A 24,331-nucleotide genomic window follows, 5' to 3' on the forward strand; every position below is an offset into this window, starting at 1 on the left:
TTTTATTGTTTAATATTTCTGCCTACTCTTATTAAAAAAACAACAGTTATATTTTGCTCATATAATTTAAATTTTAACCCTTCCTTTAAAAGAAGAATAAATATCGGGTACATTTTCTCTAAAAATCATGTGAGGGTGCTTTGATGCTTGTTCTCAATTAAGAACTATTCGTTTGCTTTTCAACATGTTCTTCTAGTTGTCAACTGCCATTGGCATCTTCAACTACTACTCTAAAAGGATATTAGATGGTCATTGTTTGTCTTCCTGATTCCTCAACAATAGTTCTATGTTTATTGTTCTTATGTATTTTGTTGGACCAATTATGTAGGGGAAGTAAGAAATGGAACTTGCTCATCTGATTCATGTTAAAATTCATGGCTGCTTCTGGCGAGTTATCCAATTCTCAATTTTTTAATTAAGTTCTTGACGCTTAATACATGCCTTTTAGAAGGAACATTTGTACATGGAAATAAGTGAAACTATCAAAGATATTTTATAATCGTACAACCTATGACAAAGTTTAGCTAATAAGATATTAAGGACAATCTATGCAATCAATGTTTGATCTGATTGCGAGGTATTAGCACGACTTAGACGCTTCTTCCTGTATCTCCATGCAACCTGAATACGGTTTGCTGCAAGGGATCTCCAGTAAGGTGATACATACCTAACATAATACAATTATCAAATCATTGTGTTAGAGCCATGGCTTGGAAAACAGAAATCATGCATGTAACATGCATATCAAGGTCATTTTCCACCAAGGAAAAAGGATAGATTTGGTTATGTGCAATGTTGACAAGTCGAGAACAATAGACATACAATTGATATTCATTTTTGTAAGTTGAAACAAACCCAAATACAAGGTGGAAATGAAATGAAATACCTTAGTGCTCCTTGAACATGAGGGTTCCGCAAGAATCTTGTGAAAAGAATTGTCAGTTCCTCAAGGTCTGCAGCTCGAAGTGAAAATGCCTCCACGTTTGTTAAGCATCTTACTGTCCTGTTGCTCAGCAACCTCTGTCCTTGAACCCTTACTTTTTTACCATCTGCAAGGGTGAGAAAACACTTTCGTAAACCATGTTTCTGAATTTGTAGCGAGGCCAAGTTGCTGAAAATTGCAACTTCTGCTAACCTCCACTTTAGCAGGCATGTTATCATTGTATCCAGTATTGTTATACCTGTGCTTACAGAAGAATGCTCAAGATACCATGTCAGAAGTTCTTCACCACAAGCATCCCCTTCAGATAAGGGAACCATAGTTCCATCATCCCCAAAGCTCTCCAATGTCCCACGTACAACAAAGACCATCTTCTCTACAAGACTCCCCTGACTCAAAACTTTACTTCCTTTGATGTATGTCTTTTGTTTTAGTCTCTCACAAATGGCATCTAAGATAGGCTCATCCATCAGGGCGAAGATTCGAACCTGCAGTTTTTAGATCCTCAGAAAATTAAATTATCTTAACAGAAATTACAGGTTTGTTGATATGCTTTGGCATTTGACAAGTCACAGTGTGGTTACATAATGAATATGCATAAAGCTTTGGCTTCAAAATGGTTTTCAATTTTTCATATTCAACATCTAGTTAATTCTAGGTGGTTAAACAAAACACCTAAAGAAAAACAGAACTTTGAAAGAAACAACATGGCTGAGAATAGATTTCGAAGTTCACCTAACATATGAAGACTAAATTCCACATAAATAATTAATCATAATATATATTTTTTTAATTATTACTAGTCATTTATGCCACAAATTTTCTAGGGCATACTTTTTTAACAAATTTGAAGAGATGACGTCTTATGTCTGTCTGGAGATCTTCCTGCATATTCTCCAGAAGTATTTCTTCATTCACTCCTCTTGTTGCTGCCCAACTATACCGTTCAGCATGACGTACTCTCCTACATGGAAGATATAATACTTATCAGTTGTACAATATGTGTGATCCAAAACATGTAACATAGAACCTACGTAGTGATTAAATGGAGTTGGTTATTAAAGAAAGACTCTAATCCAAACAGTAACTAGTCTATTTTTCCCAGTACATGTACTTTTTCAAGAAAAGGAGTTGTAGGAAGAGGTGGGGAGTTAACAAGCAATGAATTGAATCAACCATAGACATAACTTTTTGAAAATGTGGATGTTGTGATTTTGAAAAGAATGAGAACATCTCCTATACCTTCTTAGATCTTCGGGTAAGCGACGGTGGCTCATCCATTGCTCAACATCACGACCTCTAAGTTGCATTTCTAGCCTCCTGTAAGTGTGATGGAAAAAAAAATATCAAGCACAATATGACCCTTACAGAAAAGAAGGATATATGAATGTTGTGTCATAAAGCTACACATGTGTTTTGTTTGTAATTATATATTATAGTAGAAAGGGAATTAGTCATAAATACAAATAATATTCCTAATTAATGACTATCATACAAATATTAACATATATCTATTCTAATATAACCATGTGTAAAATATTTTACTTAACACCACCCCCCTTCCCTTTCAAGGCAGAACATATATGTCAACTGTGCTAAGTTTGTTACAAATATATTCAACCTAAGAACATAAGAGACTTGGTGAACATATCAGTCGGTTGATCACTAGAGTTAACAGTTGTGATTTCTTTGGAAAGCTACAATTGATCTCTATGTGTTTGGTCCTCTCATGGAAGACTGAGTTTGATGCAATATGAAGTGCATCTAGATTGTTGTAGATAAGCTTCATCTCTTGGATGTCCCCCAATTTTAGTTGTGGCATTGGAGTAGTGAATGCAATAGTTGCCTAAGCCATGTAAGCTCACACACAATTGTTGCCATAGCATGATATTCAACTTTACAACGGATCTTTCAACTAGGTCTTGCTTCTTGCTCCTCCATGAGATTCAATTTCCTCCAACAAGAACACAATATTCAGAAGTAACTCTTTTGTCTGAGAATGTCACGAGGGGCATTTAGAAACTAATTCACCAAATTGCAGCGAAGGTGATGTCGTGTCTAGTGACAATGAGAAAAATAAGTTTTCCTACCAGGAACCAATACCTTCTTGTGTCTTTCTATGATTCTCCCTAACCTGGAAGAAGCTTGACATTACAATCCATAGGAGTATCACAATGACAACAGCCAAGCATACTAATCTCCTCGAAGTCCAATGCATACTCATGTTGAGTAATAACAAACCAAAATGTGACTAGGCTACCTCAATTCTCAAGAAATATTTAAAAGGACCCAAATCTTTTTATCTGAAATTTATGAGAGGCATGCTCTTTGAGATGCTAGATACCAGTCTCACCATCACTAGAGTTGACAATCTCATCAGCATAGAGTACAAGACAAATGCAATGACCTGCAGGAGAATGGATGAAGCCCAAGGGGACTGTTTCAAACCATGGAGAGAACATGAATGTCACAATTGACAAATGAGGCGAGAGCCAGTGGTAGTGAATTCAGGGGGTTGCTCCATGTAAACTTTTCCCAGCAAATTATGTAAGAAGGCATTTTTAATGTCCACTTGATAGAGAGACCCATGATAAATGGAAATTATGGCATGAAAAAGGCAAACCCAAGTGATTTTAGCCACAAGGGAAAAGGTATCCACATAGTCAAGGCCAAAGATCTATGTATATCCTTTAACTACCTCGTGGTTTTTAAAATGACCAGCATTGTCAACTTAAAAGACAAGCCGATGCCAAGGATTTAAAACTTATAGTTTGATACAGTTACACTTAATAGAATGGATGCCATCCATCCATCTGCATTATTTTTAAATTTTCAAATGAAAGGAATGGTAAAGAGAAGTTTATTTCATGGGAAATAAATTTTTGGTGTGATTTATTCAACTTATTTTGAAGAAACAAATGCTTATTTCTCTAGCTTTTTGAGAAAGCTTGAGGGGAAAAAATATTATTATTCATTTCCAAACATGCATTAAGAGCAATATTGTCATCAACAATCAAGGGGCACAACAAATAAAATCAAAAAGTTCTACCTGCGTCCAAGAGCCTGCAGAAAGTTCTGTATATTTCCAATGAGAAGTGCAAAAAGCAAGAGTCCCAATCCTATGATGGCCATTGTAAAAAGTACTTCCCACACAAAATAGCTTGGGGTTTGATTACCAGCCAGGGTACTGATTTGCTATCAAAGATCACAAAGGTATAATTGTTAAGGGATATCATATTAAAAACCACTATTTACAAGTGTTTGTGCTTCTTAGATCTCAACACACACAGGCATATATCAGGTGAGGGTGTCAGAGATTAGAGGAATTAATCTTAACCATCCATGTAAGATTGAATGGTCAATATTAGTTCATCTCATGCTCTCACTTGATATGTGCCCCCTATATATATGCATACACTTCATTAAGCTTATTTGAATCTTCATAGATGTACACTTTTACTACTCAAGGAACAAAAAGAGAAAAGAATGAAATGCATACCTGGAATCCCCAAAACAGTGCAAATACATATTTGTGGACCACCCTAGTTTCTATAGTAAGTGGTACAGCATTTACATAGATCCCATACTTAAAAGCATCAGAACTTGAATTCAAACAAGCAGTGGCATTTACATTGTTGTTCCACACTTCTGCCCGGCCAGATACATCGTCAGCGCCATAGCCACAATCAATGAATGCTGAGCATCCAGTAATATTAGAATCACGGCAGGCATTTCGCAAGCATTGATTAACCCTCTGGAAGAAGGAAGAGGATTGAAAAAGAGAAAGTTAACAATTTAATATTACCCATCATTTACAGAATCACATTCGTGGTTCTAATTGAACAGGTCATCTAGCATCCAGGGAAACATAACAATTCTGATAGTTGAATTTCATGATCAATATTACAAAAGAATTAGAAAGATTAAATTTCTGAGACCATACTACTATCGTAGTTTATTTTGCTTATAATTCTTGTAACATATTATCATATTATATACAACCAAATTAAAATCAGAAGCATTCAAGTGAATCAAGTAACTTTTCTTCTGCTTTTTCCTTTTGTTCTGTGCAGGGTATCTATCCTCCTTTTTCATGCAACATGAGAACTCAAAGAAAATTATAAAATTTAGTGAGGAAGAAATTTTGTATTTTTTGAAAATGAAGCTTCAAATATCATTTTTACTCACCTGTAGACCAAAGAGGTACCAGCCAGAACCAACAACATGGCCAGATAGCATAAAAATGAGAAGATTTATAATGAAATTTGCCCAGGCTGACTCAAATATGAATCCTGTAGGAGACTGGCCAATTAGCAGAGGCAGAAATCTGAATAATCTGGGAAAATACTGCACAAGGATGGCAGCACGCAGAAGATTTTTAGCATAATTAGCTCCTGATAATCCCAGGTACTTTGGTAGGACAAATAATATCATTATCTGCAAATATTTCACTACACATGTCATGACAAGGAATTTGAAGAGTACAAAATAAACCATTAGTCTTTTTCACAGATCGAAAACCCTTTCCTTCCCCTGCTGCCTGCTTGATCTCAAGTATATGTTCATGTTCATTGTCCACAGACTATTAATTCATCAGAACACAATAAAAGGTTCAATCACTGTGGCTCATTTCAATTTGAACAAGATGATATAGAACAATAAACAGTTTATAAAGATAAAGATAGAAAAATGACAACAAAAATCTTCAGAGTTTGTAAGCATTACTCTGCTATAAAAATAATTTCTAGCCTACAAATAGCAGCTTAGGCTTTTAAGGTAATTGATTGTTAACAAGGTATCATAGCCTTTATGACTAATTATAAAAGATAGATCCCTCAATTCTGTTTTCTTAATTAAATTCAATTTCAACTCAAAATAAGCGGGCCTTTGGAATTTGTATGCTTAAAAGTAATTGGTTGGTAACAAGGTATCATAGCCTTTATGACTAATTGTAGAAGATAGATCCCCAATGCTCTCATGTTCTAATTTAATTTCAATTTCATTACAAAATAAGTAGGCCTTTGGCATTTGTATGCTTCAAGGAGAAAGAGTTTTTGCATGCAGAGTTTGTGAGAGATGTAAACTATTAATGTGAAGGCACTTGACAGCAGCAATTACAATAGATTCTATTATAGAAAACTTAATAGCTCATGCCAAGCACTCCTTATTTATTTTGAATAAGGATATCACAACTAAAAACTGATATTTCGAAAGAAATCATATGACAACATCAAAGACCTCCATGTTTTCAAGTGAATCAAAGATAGAAAACCGCTTAAAATTCAACCGAACAGATATCACACAATATGACTAGAGGCAAAATATTGATAAGCATTCATGTGCAATTGTAAGGCTGGTACGTCTCATAATTCACATCATAAACTTCGTTTTTTGTGGTACATAAAAGTGAATACCCAAAATACTAAGTTACAATGAACAAACTCAGCCAAGGAAATTATATAAAGAAAGTTTCCACAAAGCAAAAAAGGGAGATGTTAAGAAGTTTACCTGAGGAAGAGGCAATACAACAAATAGGTCGATGAAAAAATAACCCTTCAGATAATTAAGAGCAATTTTCTTGGGATGGTCAACTAAATCTCCAGCACCTACTACCGTTGACTCAGGAGAAACATAAGCCAACTTAAACTGTAAAGAAGCAAAAAAGACTTAGAAACTCAAAAAACTTATTTAAGATTCAGGATACATGCACTTTTCTTTTCCTTTTGACCTGAACTAATTATATAAAAACAAAGTAAGACATACACAAATACAATGAGATGCAGCAATATATTATCAAGAAGGTTGAAGTCCAGCATTCCATATCATCTGAGTCAATTAATCATTCCATTTTTCTCTTCCAGTTTGCTAAACATTACAAATTGCTAACAAATTTAATGCTACTAACTAAATTAACCAACTTTCTTAAAGGATGTGAATTAGTTAAAAGAGTCTTATATTTAGGAACGGGGGTAGTATTTATGTATGATGCAACGGAAAACCTAAACCCTGTTATTCTGTTGCTAAGAAATTCTTTTAAAATACATTTGTCGGTATATTTACCCTCTCAAAACCAGAAAAATTGAATAATAAAAACTTGTTGACAAGGAAGGATCTTATCATATAATTCAAGTACAATATGACATCATTATATTAACATATAGGTTAGCATAAATAAAACATAAGGGAATGGAGGATTTTCTAAAAAGGTAGTTATTGAGAAATTACCTGGAGAAGAATGTTAAAGAAATATATCAAATCATTAATGCTTCTAAATAAAACAAGTGTTGTTGTCATTGTCTGATTGATAGCAATACATTTTTCATTCTGCACATAATGAATGGTAAAAATGTAAAATTGCAAAAAATAATAGTAGGGAAAGACTAGTTTCTATACCTACGAAGACTTAATTAAATAAAAGGAAAATAATCACACCTTCTTCACATAGATTAAGAAGAAAAATAATGGATCAACAAAAATTGCCACCAAGCAAAAAATGGCCAAAATCTTGTTCCATCGTTGTAGAAATTTATTATGAGGATTCATAACTCCAAGAACATATCGAGAGCAGAAGGAATAAAGTTTTCTTCCAAAACCCTTGGCATCCCCATAAAGATTATTGTGGAACTGCAAACATTCAAAACATGAACAGAAGTGCATTTGGTTACGTGAAAGTGACAGAAGAAAAATGTCTACAAAAGGAAATGGAAAAGGTCACAAGATCAAGTATAAGGATACAGAAAAGTTTGTGATAGTAGCCTTCAGAATGTAAGTGTTGCATAAATAATGAAAAAGATTGAAATTGTCTAATTGACAATACTTCTATTTCCCCTATAGTAGGCAATGATATCAACAAAAGGAACAATATAAATAGTTCATCTTGAATATAGTTTTTTTAATTTTAAGAGAGTGATCTATTGTAATGTATATGTACCTAAAAAATGTAAAAAGCCTTTGGAATTTTAAAGCGAGGCAAAGAGGTCCATCTCCAAATATGGAACAAACTAAACTAATGGAAAGAAAATTCTCAACATTTGAAAAATATAGGGAATTTTTTAAAAGAATTTGAAATATAGGGAATACATAGAACTTGACTAAAACAATAGTGATCAAATTAATAATTCAAACAAATAAAGGTCTATGGTCAATGTTGTGCATTGTCAATATATTTTTCAAATACTTAAACCAACTCAAGTTCAAAAGAACAGAAAAACTCCACAAGAAATATACATCCAGTAGGAAATGCTAGTTCACATGATCAGAGTGGTACCTTCAACTTAGAGAATAAGTTATTCCCCAGAAATTAGTTTCGTTCTTTGCCAACTGTATTTTTTTAAAAAAAATAATAAACATGTAGGAGCATGTAACCTGTTTAGAATCCCATATTCATAGTAGAAAAGCATAGTCAAATGAGTGTTTAAAAAAATTAGGAATTAAGTTACAGACTGCACATTAAACAATGTATAGTTTTAATTTATTTTTTTAAAATTTTCTGAATTTTCTACAACAGTGGCTACTTCTGATAGAACAAAATTACATAGCAGGAAAACTTTAGAACCTTGAAGCTAAATGGGTCTTAGGACACTAAATCCACAATCTTTTATCTTGAATGTAGATCTAAGTAAATAGCAATTGAAACAGAGAGCTTTTCACAAAAATATCATTCAACATTTTGATGTGTAACATAAATATATGAGATGATGTAGAAGGGCAAAAAGCCATGATTATATTACTAGAAAAGTATACTCATTTTATTGATTGATAATAACTGAACATAAAAGTGAAGCTATGCATAAATGTGAAAATTAAATGCTACTTAAGAGCACAAAGTTACAACATAGTTCAATTAAATGTCTATAAATTATTAGGTCGGTAAAATCCTCTACGTGAACTCCAGACTATGGTCAGAATAAAGATGATTGTATAGTGCAAAATCACATCAACATGATAAAATTTTTGGCTTAGCAGCATATAATTAAAGTCAACTTCAAAACATAGAAGTCAATGTTTTCTTAAATTTAAGGAGAAATAACAGTCTATTTCTGGAAGAAAAGCACCTTGGGATCAAATATAGCTGAAGTTTTCCGGGTTCTTGGTTGAGAAGCCTTGACATAAGAGGGGCAAGTAGTACAACAAGGATCATTACACATTCCCAGTTGCCCAGACCTCATTAAGTGCTCATTCTTTCTATCATAGTCATTATCCCAACGATTTTCATTCGTGCCATCAAAAGTAGAAAACTTTTCTGTCTTGCTCTCCACTACTTTGGTTCCTGTCGCAACTATATTCTGTCGTGAAAGATTTCCAGTTCCATTGGTAGCATACAGTGGACCACTCATCTGCACAAAGGGGGTTTTTCTCACACTGCGAAGTGGACCAGTATGTCCTACAAGATTAGTTTCTTTCTCATATGATTCCAAGGAGGCCATAGGAATAGAAATTGAAGCACTTCGTGTCCTAGATACAAGCCTCCGGAAATTAGAATCCACAACTTCATCAGATAGTCGAGCATGTGTTTCTGACAGCATTGGCACCTCATCTTTTTCAAAATGAGCCATGTTTCCTTGATGATTCTCCAATTTTTATGAAACTAACAAAACATCAATATATACATTTCTGCACCATATCAGCAATTTAAAAGAAAAACAATCCAATTTAGCTCACAACTTGAAAGGGGAAAGCATAAATTAAAAAAACAGTAAATGAAAAGCCAAGGACTATATTTGTTCCTAAGTGACAAAGTCAAATGGAACTCAATGCACCATCAGGAGGAAGATCATTGTTCTCAAGTGGCTGAGAGTCCAATTTGGCTATGCAGCATGTAATTGAAGTCAAAAGGTAACAACTAACAAGTGCAACTTGTATCAAGAGAAAAGTAACAAATCCCATTATCTTAAAAGGAAGTAACGAATTACACATCCATTGACCTAAACCAACAATACAATTATTGAAATTTATGGACCATCGTAGTTTTAACGACAGTGTTAACAGTTCCTTGCCTATACACGCATCAGTGGTTGACTGCTGGTGTTTAACTTGAAATTTAACACATAATCACCAAATTATTAACAATATGAAGCACTATAAACTATGACTTGTGTAGAATTACAACTGGGGTTATGAATCAGTTGAAGAATTCCAGTATAATGCAATGACTAATGAGCCCAAGTTATAAAAAAAACGCCATTAAGAAGGAACAATAATAAAGAGAAGCAAGAGAGGAAACAAACCCAGAAAGAGGAATTGAATTATCAGTGAAAACCCCACCAAGAATTCAAGTTGAAGAATGCATTTTGGGGAGCTTGGTGATCATGAAGGAAAGTGAAGTCGAGTTAAGAAGATAAAGAAAACGAAGTGTGAAAGTAGTACATATAAACATAAAAATACCAACAACCACGTGAGAGAGAGAAAATTGTGAAGAGGAAGACTTTGAGTCATTGACTAAGTCACTTGTGAGATAATTGAAATTGTCAGTGCGTGTCGTATGTTTTACCTTGAACAGACAAGTCATTTAAAACCTGTACGTGTGTTCATATTTTAAGTAACCCTTTCATTTTAAGTAATAAAGTTGTTTTTATAAAAAAAATATAATTATCTATATATAAAACCAATATATATATATATATTCATTTTCATAAAAAAACATTAATAAGATTTCTTAGAAATCTTCCTAGTATATAAATTAAAATACTTATATTGAATAAGAATATTTTTTACGACTTATTTTGTTTATAAAAAATCATTTTTAGGAAAATATATTTTCTTATCTCTTTCTATCCATCTTTTTTATTTGTAGTTTTAAATTATATAAAAATATATGTTGAAAAAGAAAAATCCCTTAAATAAATCTCAATCCCTCAAAAAATTAGTAATTAATTTTTAGATAAAAAATACTTAGGTTAAAAAAAATTAAATAAATCGTCAATAGTGGAACATAATCTTATATCACAATATAGACTTTTCATCATAAATATAAATATAATTTTTTATTTAAAAATATTTATTTCTCATAAATTTCAATTATAATATAATAATTTTATATTTAAAAGCATATATTTGTTATAAATTTTAATTATATAAAATAAAAATTTATTGTAATAAGCTAAAATACTAGTAGACGTCTGTATTTGAAAGCCAGGTTTTGATTAATTCATAAACGAGTCATTTTATTTTTAAGTGACTATCTCCAAACATATATCGTTAAAAAAGTACGTTTAATTTTTGTACATTAATCTGAGCACACAACTCATCACAACATGGAGCCAAAATATCGTACCGTGCGGAACGTAATAAATTGCGCCTTTGCATTCATTGCACGAAACACAGAAAGAGGACAATCATTCAAAACTTTTACTACTGCACTACCATGCATTTTCCTCATTGCAATCTTTAATATCTTTGTTGCGGATTCAAGCCTTTGAATAATCCTCACCTCTTAAATTAATGCATTGGGCGAGTGACGTTATTTCAATGGTTTACACATTTTAAATATTGTAACCACAAAATATTTGGTCAAAACATGCTCAGAACGTTGACGTAATATCATCATTTTTATATGCTATGAATAATGGTAATGGTAAAATCATACATAAACAAAGTTTGTTTTATTGACTGATTTCATTCAAAAAAAGTTCTTAAAAAATAAAATAAAATCTCGCTCTCCTCACCTCAACTTCGAGGTTGACCAAATTATAATAATTCAAGGGCAAATTTGTGCTTGACAATTGGAGTCTCTCAAGTAGTAGAGTCAGAAAATGAAAATTGGAAAATGCAACAAAAAGAACAATATGTATACAGTAGGAATCAACCAACAGTGTAAGAATTCTAGTTTGACTCCAATGCAAGATATTACATTTAATTTAATGAAGCATGTTTTATATATATTACTGCTTTTAACATAACAAAATTGCAAATAATAATATAAATGTACAAACAGTTTTTGTTTAGTGAACAGTAAACAAAATTATAAATAATGAATTTGTAATTTATTAGAAAATTTTATGTACAGAAATACATTAAAAAAAAAATTGATAGATTGGAATAGTGAGGAGTACTGGGAATGTATCTGGTGGTGTAGGTTTTTCCCTTTGGTCATGGTGCAAAGAGATTTCACATATAATTTTCAGCATTTTGTAACGTTTTGATGCAATGAGACATGTTTGATCAAATTAAATATTGTTCCCATTCAATGAGCTGTAAGCATGTGAAGTATGCGAGCAGCTAGCTATAATAATTGTTCCACATTTTGTCTCCATTTGAAACAAACTCCTAATAAAGTTCAAAGATAAACTAAAAGGAAACTCATCAGTGAGGTGTGACACCTTTTCTGTTCAACAATGAGAGTCCTTCACGTCTTGCAATTTGCATTGTTTAGAACATAAGTCTTAACAAATTTCTCTTTTAATTTGATATGTTTTTTTTTAAGTTGTGTTTTTTTTTTAATTTTGGTTTTGTAAATTTTTTTGTTTATTTTTAATCATGATAAGTTTGTATTTTCTAATTCTAATTCTATAAAATATTTTGCTTATTTTAAGTTTTTTTAATTTTGGTTCTAAGCGTGAACTTACATGGACTAAAAATAAAAACAAATTGAAATGTTAATGGAACTAAAACTAAAAAAAAACACAAATTTACAATAATTAAAATAAACAAAAAAACTTAGGGACCAAAATTGAAAAATATGAACTTACAGATAGCAAAATCATATTTAAGTTATATTTTTATTAATATATTATTATTAAATATTATAAAATTATAAAAAAGATTTATTAAATAAAAATAAGATCCACAAAAATTTATAATTTTAATAAGTTTCAATAATAATAAAAAGCGTGTTTGAAAAAGTGTTGTGTCTAAGAGCTTTCTAACAATTGTGAACTAATGTTTGGCTAAAATAGATCTTTTTTTTTTACTGCTTAAGTAGGCTACTTACTCATATGGAAATGCGGTAAAGGGAAGTGTTGTAAATGACCAGAACTGAGAGCGATAAATAAAGTTGTAAATGAAAGTAATTGGTTAAAAGAATAAATAACAATTTCGGCCATTGTGTAAATTGATCATTATTTAGTACCTTCCGAAAGCTAATTTTTAGAAGAAGAAAAAAAAGGAAACAATTTCCTTAAGTTGTTTTGCCTTTGTAATATGCTAATATACTTAATTTCTGGATTTCTTTAAAAGAAACCCTAGCAAAAAAAAAAATGAAATCATGAGATTCTAATAGAAATCAGTAAAATATGAATCACATGGATGCATTGACACTTCAATCATGATGATGACAAACCTTCCAAGTGAAGTAATCACCAAAGTCATATTTCATCTATTAGTGATATTGCTCCTTCAGTTGAGAAATAAAATTTCCACTACTGGATTTCTTGCAACTGCAATGTCATTGTCATGGTCTATCCTTAACAGTGCAAAGGCTATCCTTTTACAGGCCCCATTTTTTTCTCCTTGAAAATTAGCTTTCGAAAACTTTACAAAATATGCTAAATTTTTAACCCATTCAAAAAGTATTTTTTGAAATGTTCAAATTTCAACACATTCTAAAAATTAGAAGCAGGATATTTTTGAAAAATATGTTAAAAAAAGAGATATGTTAGTAAAGTGAGAGGTATAAATATCAATTGTCTTTTTAGGAAATAATGAGGCTTTGTGGTTTTCTCCAACTTTTGCTATCACTTCTAACTATTTTTCACGTCCCAATCTTTAGTTGGCAATCGCTTCCTGCACCTTCGGACTTCTTCTTGCACCCTAATCCAGAATGTAATTTACATTACAGATTAGTCAATCCAGAATATAAAAATTTAAATTCTGACTACATTCCAGAAAAAGCTATTTCATAACGTGAAATTACATTTTGTAAGGTTAAAAAGGTGCAGGAATCAAATCCGAATGTGCAGGAAGGAATTACCTCTTTAGTTCTCTAATGGGCTTGGCCCAAAATCAAGCCATTTCTCAACGATCAAAAACACACATTGTTTTATTTATCATAAATCTAAAATTTAATTTATATGTTTAAAAATATTTATTATAAATTTTAGTAATAAAAAGTAAAAATTTATTTTGTTCCATGCAAAGGTTAAAATATTAGTATAAATAATATCGGGATATAAATTCTTATTGCTTAAAAATGACTATTTGATCCCTGCAAGTGCATGATATCATGAAAACATGTACAATTTTTTTTCACCGCTAATTAATTAGTATTGTACTATTTCAAGATGAAGAAGAGTGGTATGTATGTTTGGAATGTATTTCATTTTGACAGTTGAGAAGAGATTGTTTCAAAGTAAGGTTCTGTACATGTGCTCATTTTTAAGGGATATTTTAGATAATATTTAAATATGTTTTTGATCTCTAATAAATATTAAATTTTTGTGTTTGTTTTTTAATAATTTTTTTATTTTGTATTGAGTTTTTGATAAAACAATTTTATTTTTTATCCTTAATATTTTATTTTAATCATTGATAAATTATCGTATTTTTTGTTTACTTTCTAATAAATTAGTGAATTTTATTTTATTTCTAACTAACAACAAATTGAAAAAAATTATCATGGACTAGATACATAATCCGGTAATTTATCAAAAATTAAAAATAAGTATCAAGGACAAAAAATAAAATTATTGTTTTATTAGAAACTCAACACAACAAAAAAAGGGAAAAATATATTTAAGCCATTAGATAAATACTATTTCTCCTTTCATTCTTTTTCGGATGCTAAACATTTTTGTTGAACTGCATACAAAACATTATACCAAATCATACATAACTGCACAACTCACAACCTCAATGTTTAATCTTGAAGAGAGGAATCAGCATGACTTAGTCGTTTCTTCCTGTATCTCCATGCAACCTGAATGCGGATTGCTGCAAGGGATCTCCAATAGGGTGATTCATACCTAAAATAACACAATTATTAAACTATTGTTTGCCATGGAATTCAAAGAATCAAACCAGATCTCAAGGGTGCATTTTACACGCACTATGGTGCAGGCCGGGCAGCACAGGACAAGCATAACAACCACAAAACATAGAGGTCAACTTAAAGATATAATACATGTTGACAGTTATATGTGCCTTTATTTTAAACTCAGATTTCAAATAAGGATTCTATAAGATTTAGGTAGTTAACATCAACATCAGATATCAACAACAAGAAGTTATTGGTTCAAATAGAATTGGATTCGGTCCCTTTAAACAGGTTTCGGATTTGAGACCTACAAAAGGTGATTCCCCTGCAGAGGTAAGATTATTCACATCTGATTTGATTTCATTGTCGTTTGTTTTCTCCCTATCTTACCCTTATACTTATTTTGTAATCAGGGTGGTTAGGATCTCTCCTTTCATTCTGATTCTTTATGATAAGAGATATCTTTTCAGTAATAGGCACAATCACAGTTCTATCTTTACAAAAAATTTCATGTAAGAGAAGGGCAGTTAGGATGAGGGGTTTAAGTCCCCCTACCACTTAACTTTTTCTTTTTAGTATTATAAGTACATTTATATATGAGAAGAAAATTATATCTCTTATTATAAAGAATCAGAATTACAGGACAAGGGAATCTCCTGATTATTCAGGTTTCTGCCTATGCTGTTTTTGCTGAGAAGATTATGCTGAATCATAAATATAGATAGATACTAGACAAGGGAATGACCTTAAGGCTCCTTGAACACGCAAACTACGCAAGAATCTTGTGAAAAGGATTGTGACTTCTTCAAGGTTTGCAGCTCGGAGTGAAAGTGCTTCCACATTTGTTAAGCATCTTACTGTCCTGTTGCTAAGCAGCCTCTGTCCTGGAAGCCTAACTCTTCTTCCATCTGAAGGAAAAAACAAATTGATGAACCATGCTGCTATAATCTTATTCCTTTTGACCTCTAATTTAGAATGTTTAGTCATCAGGCATTTTTCCATTGCATTGTATTGCTACAACGTCTTGAACAAGATTGTCTCTGAAGGCGGATACATGTGAAAAACAAAAACAAGAAAGTATTGCTATACCCGTGCTCACTGAAGAATGCTCAAGATACCACGTTAGGAGTTCTTCACCACAAGCATCCCCTTCAGATAAAGGAATCCTAGTTCCATCTTCTCCAATGCTCTCCAATTTACCACGCACCACGAATAGCATCTTGTCTACCACAGCACCATGACTCAAAATTCTACTTCCTTTGATGTATGTCGACTGTCTTAATCTCGTGCAAATGGCATCTAATATAGGCTCATCCATCAGAGCAAAAATCCGAACCTGAAGATATTTTATATCCTCATGTTATGGACACAAATTGGTAGAGAGAAATAAAAGTAAATTAAATGCATATATTTTTCATGATTGTTCACACAGTTAGCCTTTAATACATAGATTCCTTATGAAGATGCATAAAGCTTTGCCTTCAAAATTGTTTTCATATTTAAACTTGCATCTAATTTTAGCAGGTTAAAAATAGAGACCAAAGAAAAACAAAATTTAGAATGAAAGAGATTGGATGAGATTTGGAAGTATACTTAAGATCTAAACTGCTTACTTGCAATCCATTTAAGGTGTAAGCATGATAATTGGGGTAATCATTACTAGTCATCTATGCCACAGATATTCTAGTGCTTACTTTCTTAACAAATTTGAAGAGATGGCGTCTTATGTCCACTTGGAGATCTTCTGGAAAATTCTCCATTAGCACTGCTTCATTCACCCCCCTTGTTGCGGTCCAACTATACCGTTCAGCCTCTCGTACTTTCCTGCAGGACAAACATATCATTTATCACTTTTACATTCGTTTGGTCCATTATTTCATATGACAAACAGTAAACATACAATTTCTGAAAATTTAGGCCTATAGATGTTCTATACTTTACAATACTTGGTAGCTATTCATATGTGTATATATTGTCTACATCACTGGCCAATAAGATGTTCTCAACAACTATTTTTCATTTGTTGCAGGGTTAACGTACAGAGTGATTGATCATATGTTGATTTGGTAGGTGAATACATTTTTACAAGTGTTCGTTATTTTGGACTTGCTGAATTTTAAAGGAGACTCTACTGAAATTTCTATAAATTTGAAAGTACAGTCTGGAAATCATTTTGCCAAGTATGTTTGTGATGCTTAAGCTTGCCTGGCTAAAATGTGTATAAGTTGGTATAACTTGTAACAGCTCAGTTTTGGGGCCATAACACATTGTCAAGAAAGGGAGTTGTGAGAGGAGATGGGAGTTAACAATCAATGACTAGAGTCAAGAAATAGGCAAATACTCCCTTGAATCTTGACTAGATTCATGAAAAGAATGATAAAAATTTATACCTTCTTAGGTATTCGGGTAAGCGCCGATGACTCATCCATTGCTCAACATCACGGCTTCTAAGTTGCATTTCTAGCCTCCTGTGGAGAAGGAAGAAAATAAATCAAGTGTGTTACAACACCGAACACATTACCACTTGACCATCAAAGTTTGCTTAAAACTAGCAGTATTAGATAAATTCTACCTCCGTCCAAGACCTTGAAGAAAGTTCTGTATGTTTCCAATGAGAAGTGCAAAAAGAAAAAGTCCCAATCCCACGATGGCCATAGTAAAAAGGACTTCCCACACAAAATCGCTAGGTGTTTGGTTACCAGCCAGAGTACTGATTTGCTGTATAAAGATCACACTGGGTATAGTTGTTAGAGGTATTAAACCATTCATGTGCATTAACTAGTTTTAGTTTTCAAGAGTGTTCAAATGGCGATTAACATTGAGCTAGTAAACCATTTTTTTTCTACATTGAGTTATTGATTGGTGTAGGTGCATCAAATTTTTACACCAGTGTCATGTGATCCTCCCTCTATATTGTGCACAAAATTACTACTAAGAGAACAAAACAATTTAGAACGAAGTGCATACCTGTAATCCCCAAAATAGAGCATATATGTATTTGATGACCATGTCTGTTTGTGTAGTAAGAGGTACAGCATTGGCGTAAATCCCGTAAGCAAAAGAACCACCGGAAGAGGAATTCCAACACGCAATAGCATCTATATGGTTGTTCCACTGGTTTGATGATAGACCAGGCTGATTGTGTCCATTATGGCTATGTCCACAATCAATGAATGTCAGGCATCCAGGTATATTAGAAGTATGGCATGCATTTCGAAAACATTGATTAACCCTCTGGAAGTAAGGGGGGAGAGAAAAGAAGAAAGTTAGCAAATTGAATGTTAAGTTGTTAACCTTCATTTAATAAATTGAATCCCAGATTGTAATTGAATCACTCATCTTCAAAGCATACAAGGAAACATAACTTTGAATCTTTGATATTTTAATTTCATTCCCAATACTGCAGTAAATACAAAATTTCCTATGACATACTGATATAATATTTTCAAAGCACTTCATCCTTCCTATAAATCTCAGTACATTAACAATTTAACATATTGTTATGCCTTCTCTTTCTGTTCTTAACCGGACTTGATAGCAGGCAAGCAGTTTGTAGCTTATACTACTAAAAAAATATTGGTGCTCACCTCATCCTGAATGAAGGTGGAACTTATGGTGCAATATGAAATTTTAGTGAGGAAGAAAATTAGTACTTTTGAAATAAGCATCAAATTCCATTTTCGCTCACCTGTAGTGCAAAGAGGTACCAGCAAGAGCCAACAACATGGCTAGCTAGCATAAAAATAAGAAGGTTTATTATGAAATTTGCCCATGCTGACTCAAATATGAATCCTGCAGGAGATTGGCCAAACAGCATAGGCAGAAACCTGAATAATCTGGGAATATATTGTACTAGGATCGCTGCACGCAGGACATTTTTAGCATAATTTGCTCCCCTCAAGGAATTTGGTAGGACAGACAATAACATTACCTGCATATATTTCAATATATATGTCATCACAAGGAGTTTTGCGAGTATACAAAACCATTCTTTATGGAACCCGTTCCTTGTATTGCCACCTATTTGTTCTCAATCACATGGTCACATCCAAGGATATTTTATTCGTCAAAATGACACACCAAAAGGAGAAACCATTTTGGCTCAGTTCAAACTAAAAATGATGCAAAGAACCAGCAGCAGTTTATAAAGATACAAATAAGGCAGCACGAATCTACCCACTTAAGCATTTGTCACAGCATGAGAGTTGTTGTAATAAAAATACATTTCTAGGCTAGAAATAACAGGTTAAAATTTTAGGATAATTGATTCCTAAAAAGGTATGAAAGGCCTTATGACTAGTTGTCAAGAAATTGATGCTCATTAGTCATTGCTCCTATTCTTTTGACAAGAGTTTTTGCAAGCAGGAGAGATAAAATTATTTATGTGCATGCATGTAATAGCTATAAGTTTTTATACAATTGGCTCTTGCAACAGTAACTGTTATAGATTCTATCATAGTATACAGCTTCTCCCATGTATGCCTTATTTATTTAGGAGAAACATATCATAACTAAATTGATATTGAAACCTCAAACTTATAGGAAACCCTCATCCCAGTTTTGGTTGGGGGGGGGGGGGGGGGGGGGGGGACCATATAAACTGAATCTCTATAGTCCAACACATAAAAATCTAAAAAAAAATAAAATCAAAATTAATGGCAACATCAAGGACCTTCATGTTTCCTTATATGTCGGAGATACAATACAACTGATAATTTAGCTGTGACAAGAACATATATTGCACAAGATGACTAGAAAATGTCCAGGAACGGGAGAGAAAATATAAAACAAATAATCATGTTCAATTGTTAAGTTTGCATATTTCATAATTCACATTAGGAATCGGGAGAAAAATACTGATAGACATCTTAAATACTAAGTTGGAAAGAGCAAAAAAAAAATAATAATAAACAAGGAAAAAATGTAAATGGGAAGAAATTTACCTGAGGAAGAGGAAATACAACAAATAAGTCAATAAGAAAATAACCCTTCAGGTAACGAAGAGCAATTTTCTTTGGATGGTCAACTAAATCTCCAGCACCAACCACCCTCGACTCAGGAGAAACAAAAGCCAACCTAAACTGTAACAAGGCAACTTGGAGTTATATAAGCCTTAAATTATGAAAAGGGAGCAAAGTAGACTTAAGAACTTAGCCACCATATTTAGGATTGAGGACACATTCACATTTCCCCCTTCTGATCTGAACTACTAAATAATAACAAAGCAAGATACACATCAACAATGTGACACTACTTAATATTATAGATGATGATATAACCCAAACAACCATATGAAGGTTCAGGATGCCTTTTTTTCAGTTTGACCTTAATAGACTATGAGTATCTCATATAGTTGTTGCTGTTCATTTCTGAATTACTGCACATGTTTAATATGCTTAATTGTTAGTTAGAGGTTAGGATTGTGTTACAGAACAGAATCACTAGTAACAGAACAGGTTTCTGTTATAAGTGGCCTACAGCTACCACTCTACTGTAAAACCATTGTGATTCCTGTACTCAAAATCTGAGAAATTCATAATACAAACTTTAAGTTCAGTTGCATATATTTCCTGTTTCCACTTTTCCAGTCATTTTACATACACTTTTAAAATATTTGATTTTCTGTTATTTAAATCACGTATCTCGATCACTTGTAGTGATTTATCATTCAATGAATGATTGACTGAAAAAATGATTCACTTATCCAATTTTAATTTAAATTTTTTTTAGCTAAAAAGAAATAAATTTTATTTTTCTATTTTGTCTAATTTTACCATAGTTTCTGTCATTTCCTCACCTAGAAAACTTTCAGACCTGACTACTGAACATTAACAAAGTCAAATACATGTAAGTACAAAATACAATACTAAATACTACTGATAAGGTTATAGCCTAATCTATTTATCATAAGTCAATTATTCATTTTTCTATTCCAATTCATTTTATACAAGTTGGTTGACTCTATGTGACTTCTTTGTCAGTAAATTAAATAGGGTTAATTAAGTTTTTAGTGTCTAAACTTTTTTAAAATTTGGTTTTTAATCCCTAAACTTTTGTTTGACTAATTAAGGTCCCTAAAATTTTAGAAATTTCAGTTTTTTGTTGTTAAACAAAAGTTTGAACCCATTATTTTTATTTATTTAATGAGATTTCAAGGACTAAAAACAAAATTTTTCAAAACTTTAAGGACTAATACCTTAATGAAAAAAAAGTTGAGGGACCTTGACCAGTGAAACAAAAATTTAGGGACTAAAAACCCTAATGGAAAAAAGGGGGACCTTGACTAGTTAAACAAAAATTTAAAGACTAAACACCAAATTTCAAAAAAGTTTAGGGACTAAAAACTTAGTTAACCCAATTAAATACTATTCACCAAAAATAAATAAATGCTCTAGGCCTCTAGGGTACAATCCTCTGCAATTTATAGATTAACAATTGTCTCAAAGGTTGTAGTGAGAGTGGTTGGCAACTCAACAAGTTGTCAAACATACTTACAGAAAGGAATAGGAAAAATTTCCTTGAATAGTACAAATATCCTTTGGGCTGGATTTTATTAGCCTAAAATCTGTTAATTTGATAGTAGAAAACTCTTCTGACATACATTCATCAGAATATTTATCTTCTCAAAACCAATAACATTGAATAATAGAAACATGCTGCCAAGGAAAGAACTTGAAGATATTTTTCAAACTAAAAAAAAAAGTATCATTCTATGACTATATGGATTTGCAAACATTAAGAGCAAAGGGGAATGGGAGGGGGCAACTTCTAAAAAGGTGGTTATTGGGATGTTACCTGGAGAAGAATGTTAAGACAATATATGAAGTCATTCATGCTTCTAACTATAACAAGTGCTTTTGTCAATTTCCAGTTGACAACTATGCAATTAAAATCCTGCACAGAAAAAATGCAAATTAAGTTTTCACATAGTTGCAAGGAAAGATATGTCATTAGAACCTATAAAAGACAAATAATCATCTTCATACCTGACGAACATAGAGTAAGAAGAAAAATAATGGATCCACAAAAATTGCAACCAAGCAAAAAGTGGCGAGAACCTTGTTCCAATGTTGTATGAATTTAGAGTGAGGGTTCATAACTCCAGGAACAAAAGAAGAACAGAAGGAAAAAAGTTTTCTAGCGAAACCCTTGGCATCCCCATAAAGAGCATTGTGGAACTGTAAACATTGAAAACAGAAGCACAATTGGTTATGCGAAAGTGATTGTAAATGATAAATGTCTACAAAAGGAAGTGGAAAAGGTTACAAAGGTTACAAGATCAAGTATAATGATAAAGAAAAGTTTGTGGGAGCCTATGGAAAATGAGTATTAGATAAAATAATGAGACATCTTGAAATTGTTAATTGGCAATACTTCTATTGCCCCTCTAAATGAACAATGAAAAAGACAATGGCAGTAGTTTTAACAGTTAAAAGAACAAAATGCTTCCATGAATATAAGAATTTTGTTAATATTATAGTACCAATGAAAGTCTTGAGGGTTAACAGTGGTTTCTTGTAATGTACAAAGAGAAAGGTAAAAAAGGACCATATGGTAGTTGTTAATAATACTTATAAATAGAGGTATGTGGTCAGTGTTGGGTAGCACAAATTCCAATTAGACATCTGTAGCACAAAAACACATATCTAGAATTATTTTTTTAACTATGTACCATGTAATTAATGGCAACTGAAACGTAACCTATTATAGGAAGAAAGACAGACACCTTGGGATCAGATAGAATTGAAGCTTTTGGATTTCTTAGCTGAGAAGCCTCGAAGTAAGTAGGACAAGTAGTACAATAAGGATCATTACAAATTCCCAGTTGTCCGGATATCAGTAAATGTTCATTTTTACTATCAAATTTATCTGTGCTGATGAAAGTAGCAAATTTATCTGTCTTGCTCTCCTCTGTTTTGTTTCCTGTTACAACTATACTATGCTGCAAGAGATTATCAGTTCCTGGTGTAGCATTAGCATAGAGTGAACCACTATGTCCCACAATACTAGTTTTTCTCTCATATGACTCCATGGGAATAGAAACTGATGCACTTTGTGTCCTGGATAAAAGCCTTTGGAATTTAGAGTGCAAAGTTTCATCATATGATTGTGCATCTGTTTCTGACATCATCAGCAGCTCACGGTCTTCAAAATTAGCCATGCTTCCTTGATAATTCTGTAATTTTTTACAAACATTCAATACATATATTTATGAATAATAACAATTTTAAAATCCAATATTTCAATTTACCTTGAAACATGAAAGGAGAGAATATAAATTACAAGATAGTATGTAACTTATTCAAAAAGGCCAAACACTTTTCACCAATGACAAAGCCAGATAGAACTTAATGTACCGTAAGGGAACTAGTATTCTTTCTTGCACTTATAGTCTATGTTAATTCTTAACCATATCTCAACTGACTGCAAATTTTTTTCCTGATGACAAACTCACTTTTTCAAAACTAAAAAACAAAAATAAGATAGCGAGGATGGGGGATGTTAAAAGTGACTATATATAAGCAGTTGCGAGTGATTCACGTTTGGTATATCGATGAGTTTTATGCAGAATCCAATTAAACATCCATTGACCTATATTAATGATACAAAATCATTCAGATACATGTACCATCCAAATTCCAACCTGTAGTTTCTGTGGTGTGCAGAGTTAATAAACACAGCACATCTAAGCCTTTCATACCTTCTCATGCATCAGTGCTTGTGTCCAAAATTAACACACACACACACACGCATACATGCTGTGCCATAGCAACAAGGCGATGCTTAAACAAGCAATAATAAAGTAAAACAACAAAGGTACGACCATAAACAGTAGTAATACCACTTTAAAGCTTTCTAAGTAAAAAGTCAACCCATCAAGTTATGCATTTTTGAAAGCTTGTTGATCATTTTGGGGGGAGGGGTGGAAATAAATACCAATGTGGAGTTGTAAGGTTGAACAGTTGTAATATGAGATTGTGAAAGAGAATTGGAATTCTCGTTGAGTGTGATGATCTGTTGCAACTTGCAGCATTTGTGTGAATTGTTTGGAATTAAAAACACAATATAAAAGCCTTTGGTTTACTTTTTCATTTTTCTATTTGTCCTTACTTTGTTTTGTTCTCTCTAAGGATTTGATGAAGTAAGAAAGAGGAAACAAACATTGATAGATACTACTTTGCAGAAAAGGGTGGTTGTTTTGTTTCAGTTGAGATTGGGACAAGGTCAGTGACACAGTTGTTGGCAGCCCTGGTTATACCTGCAGTGATCAGATTAACACTTCCCTTGGGCTATGCCTATATATATATATATATATATATATATATATATATATATATATATATATATATATATATTGTCGAAAGCTCTCATTCTGGTCAAACACTGCGTATGCCTGAACTGAATGGAAACCCAACTAGCTAAATATTTAAGTTTAGCAAGTTACTCTAGTCAATCATTTTTTATAGGTGTTCAATTTTATT

At 32.4% G+C, this 24,331-nt stretch overlaps 1 protein-coding gene across 1 annotated transcript; it reads right to left on the bottom strand.

Annotated features, from left to right (window-relative positions):
* Window positions 1–392: 392 nt before the first annotated feature.
* Window positions 393–23,848, bottom strand: LOC100785556 (uncharacterized). Its single transcript, XM_041010415.1, has 25 exons — window positions 23,692–23,848; window positions 22,576–23,025; window positions 21,836–22,027; window positions 21,645–21,743; window positions 19,793–19,930; window positions 18,538–18,780; window positions 17,817–18,083; window positions 17,422–17,567; window positions 17,240–17,317; window positions 16,544–16,673; window positions 15,939–16,185; window positions 15,595–15,757; window positions 14,745–14,838; window positions 8,995–9,519; window positions 7,373–7,564; window positions 7,166–7,264; window positions 6,449–6,586; window positions 5,129–5,377; window positions 4,440–4,694; window positions 3,990–4,135; window positions 2,183–2,260; window positions 1,775–1,904; window positions 1,182–1,428; window positions 887–1,049; window positions 393–667 (listed from the first exon to the last, which is right to left on the bottom strand). The coding sequence occupies exons 2-25, from the start codon at window positions 23,008–23,010 to the stop codon at window positions 547–549; spliced, it is 4,575 nt and encodes a 1,524-aa protein (XP_040866349.1). The 5' UTR covers window positions 23,011–23,025; window positions 23,692–23,848; the 3' UTR covers window positions 393–546.
* Window positions 23,849–24,331: the final 483 nt, after the last annotated feature.

This window comes from Glycine max, chromosome 16 (genome assembly GCF_000004515.6).
Source record: "Glycine max cultivar Williams 82 chromosome 16, Glycine_max_v4.0, whole genome shotgun sequence".
Classification (NCBI taxonomy): Eukaryota; Viridiplantae; Streptophyta; class Magnoliopsida; order Fabales; family Fabaceae; genus Glycine; species Glycine max.

What these genes read in the sequence shown, in the direction of transcription:
- LOC100785556 (XM_041010415.1), bottom strand. Translation starts at nt 23,010, where the DNA reads ATGGCTAATTTTGAAGACCGTGAGCTGCTGATGATGTCAGAAACAGAT. An exon ending in CAATTCTATCTGATCCCAAG is followed by an intron (nt 22,028 to 22,575) that starts GTGTCTGTCTTT and finishes CAATGTTTACAG; the next exon opens with TTCCACAATGCTCTTTATGG. An exon ending in CACTGTTTTGGGGATTCCAG is followed by an intron (nt 4,136 to 4,439) that starts GTATGCATTTCA and finishes GATCTTTGATAG; the next exon opens with CAAATCAGTACCCTGGCTGG.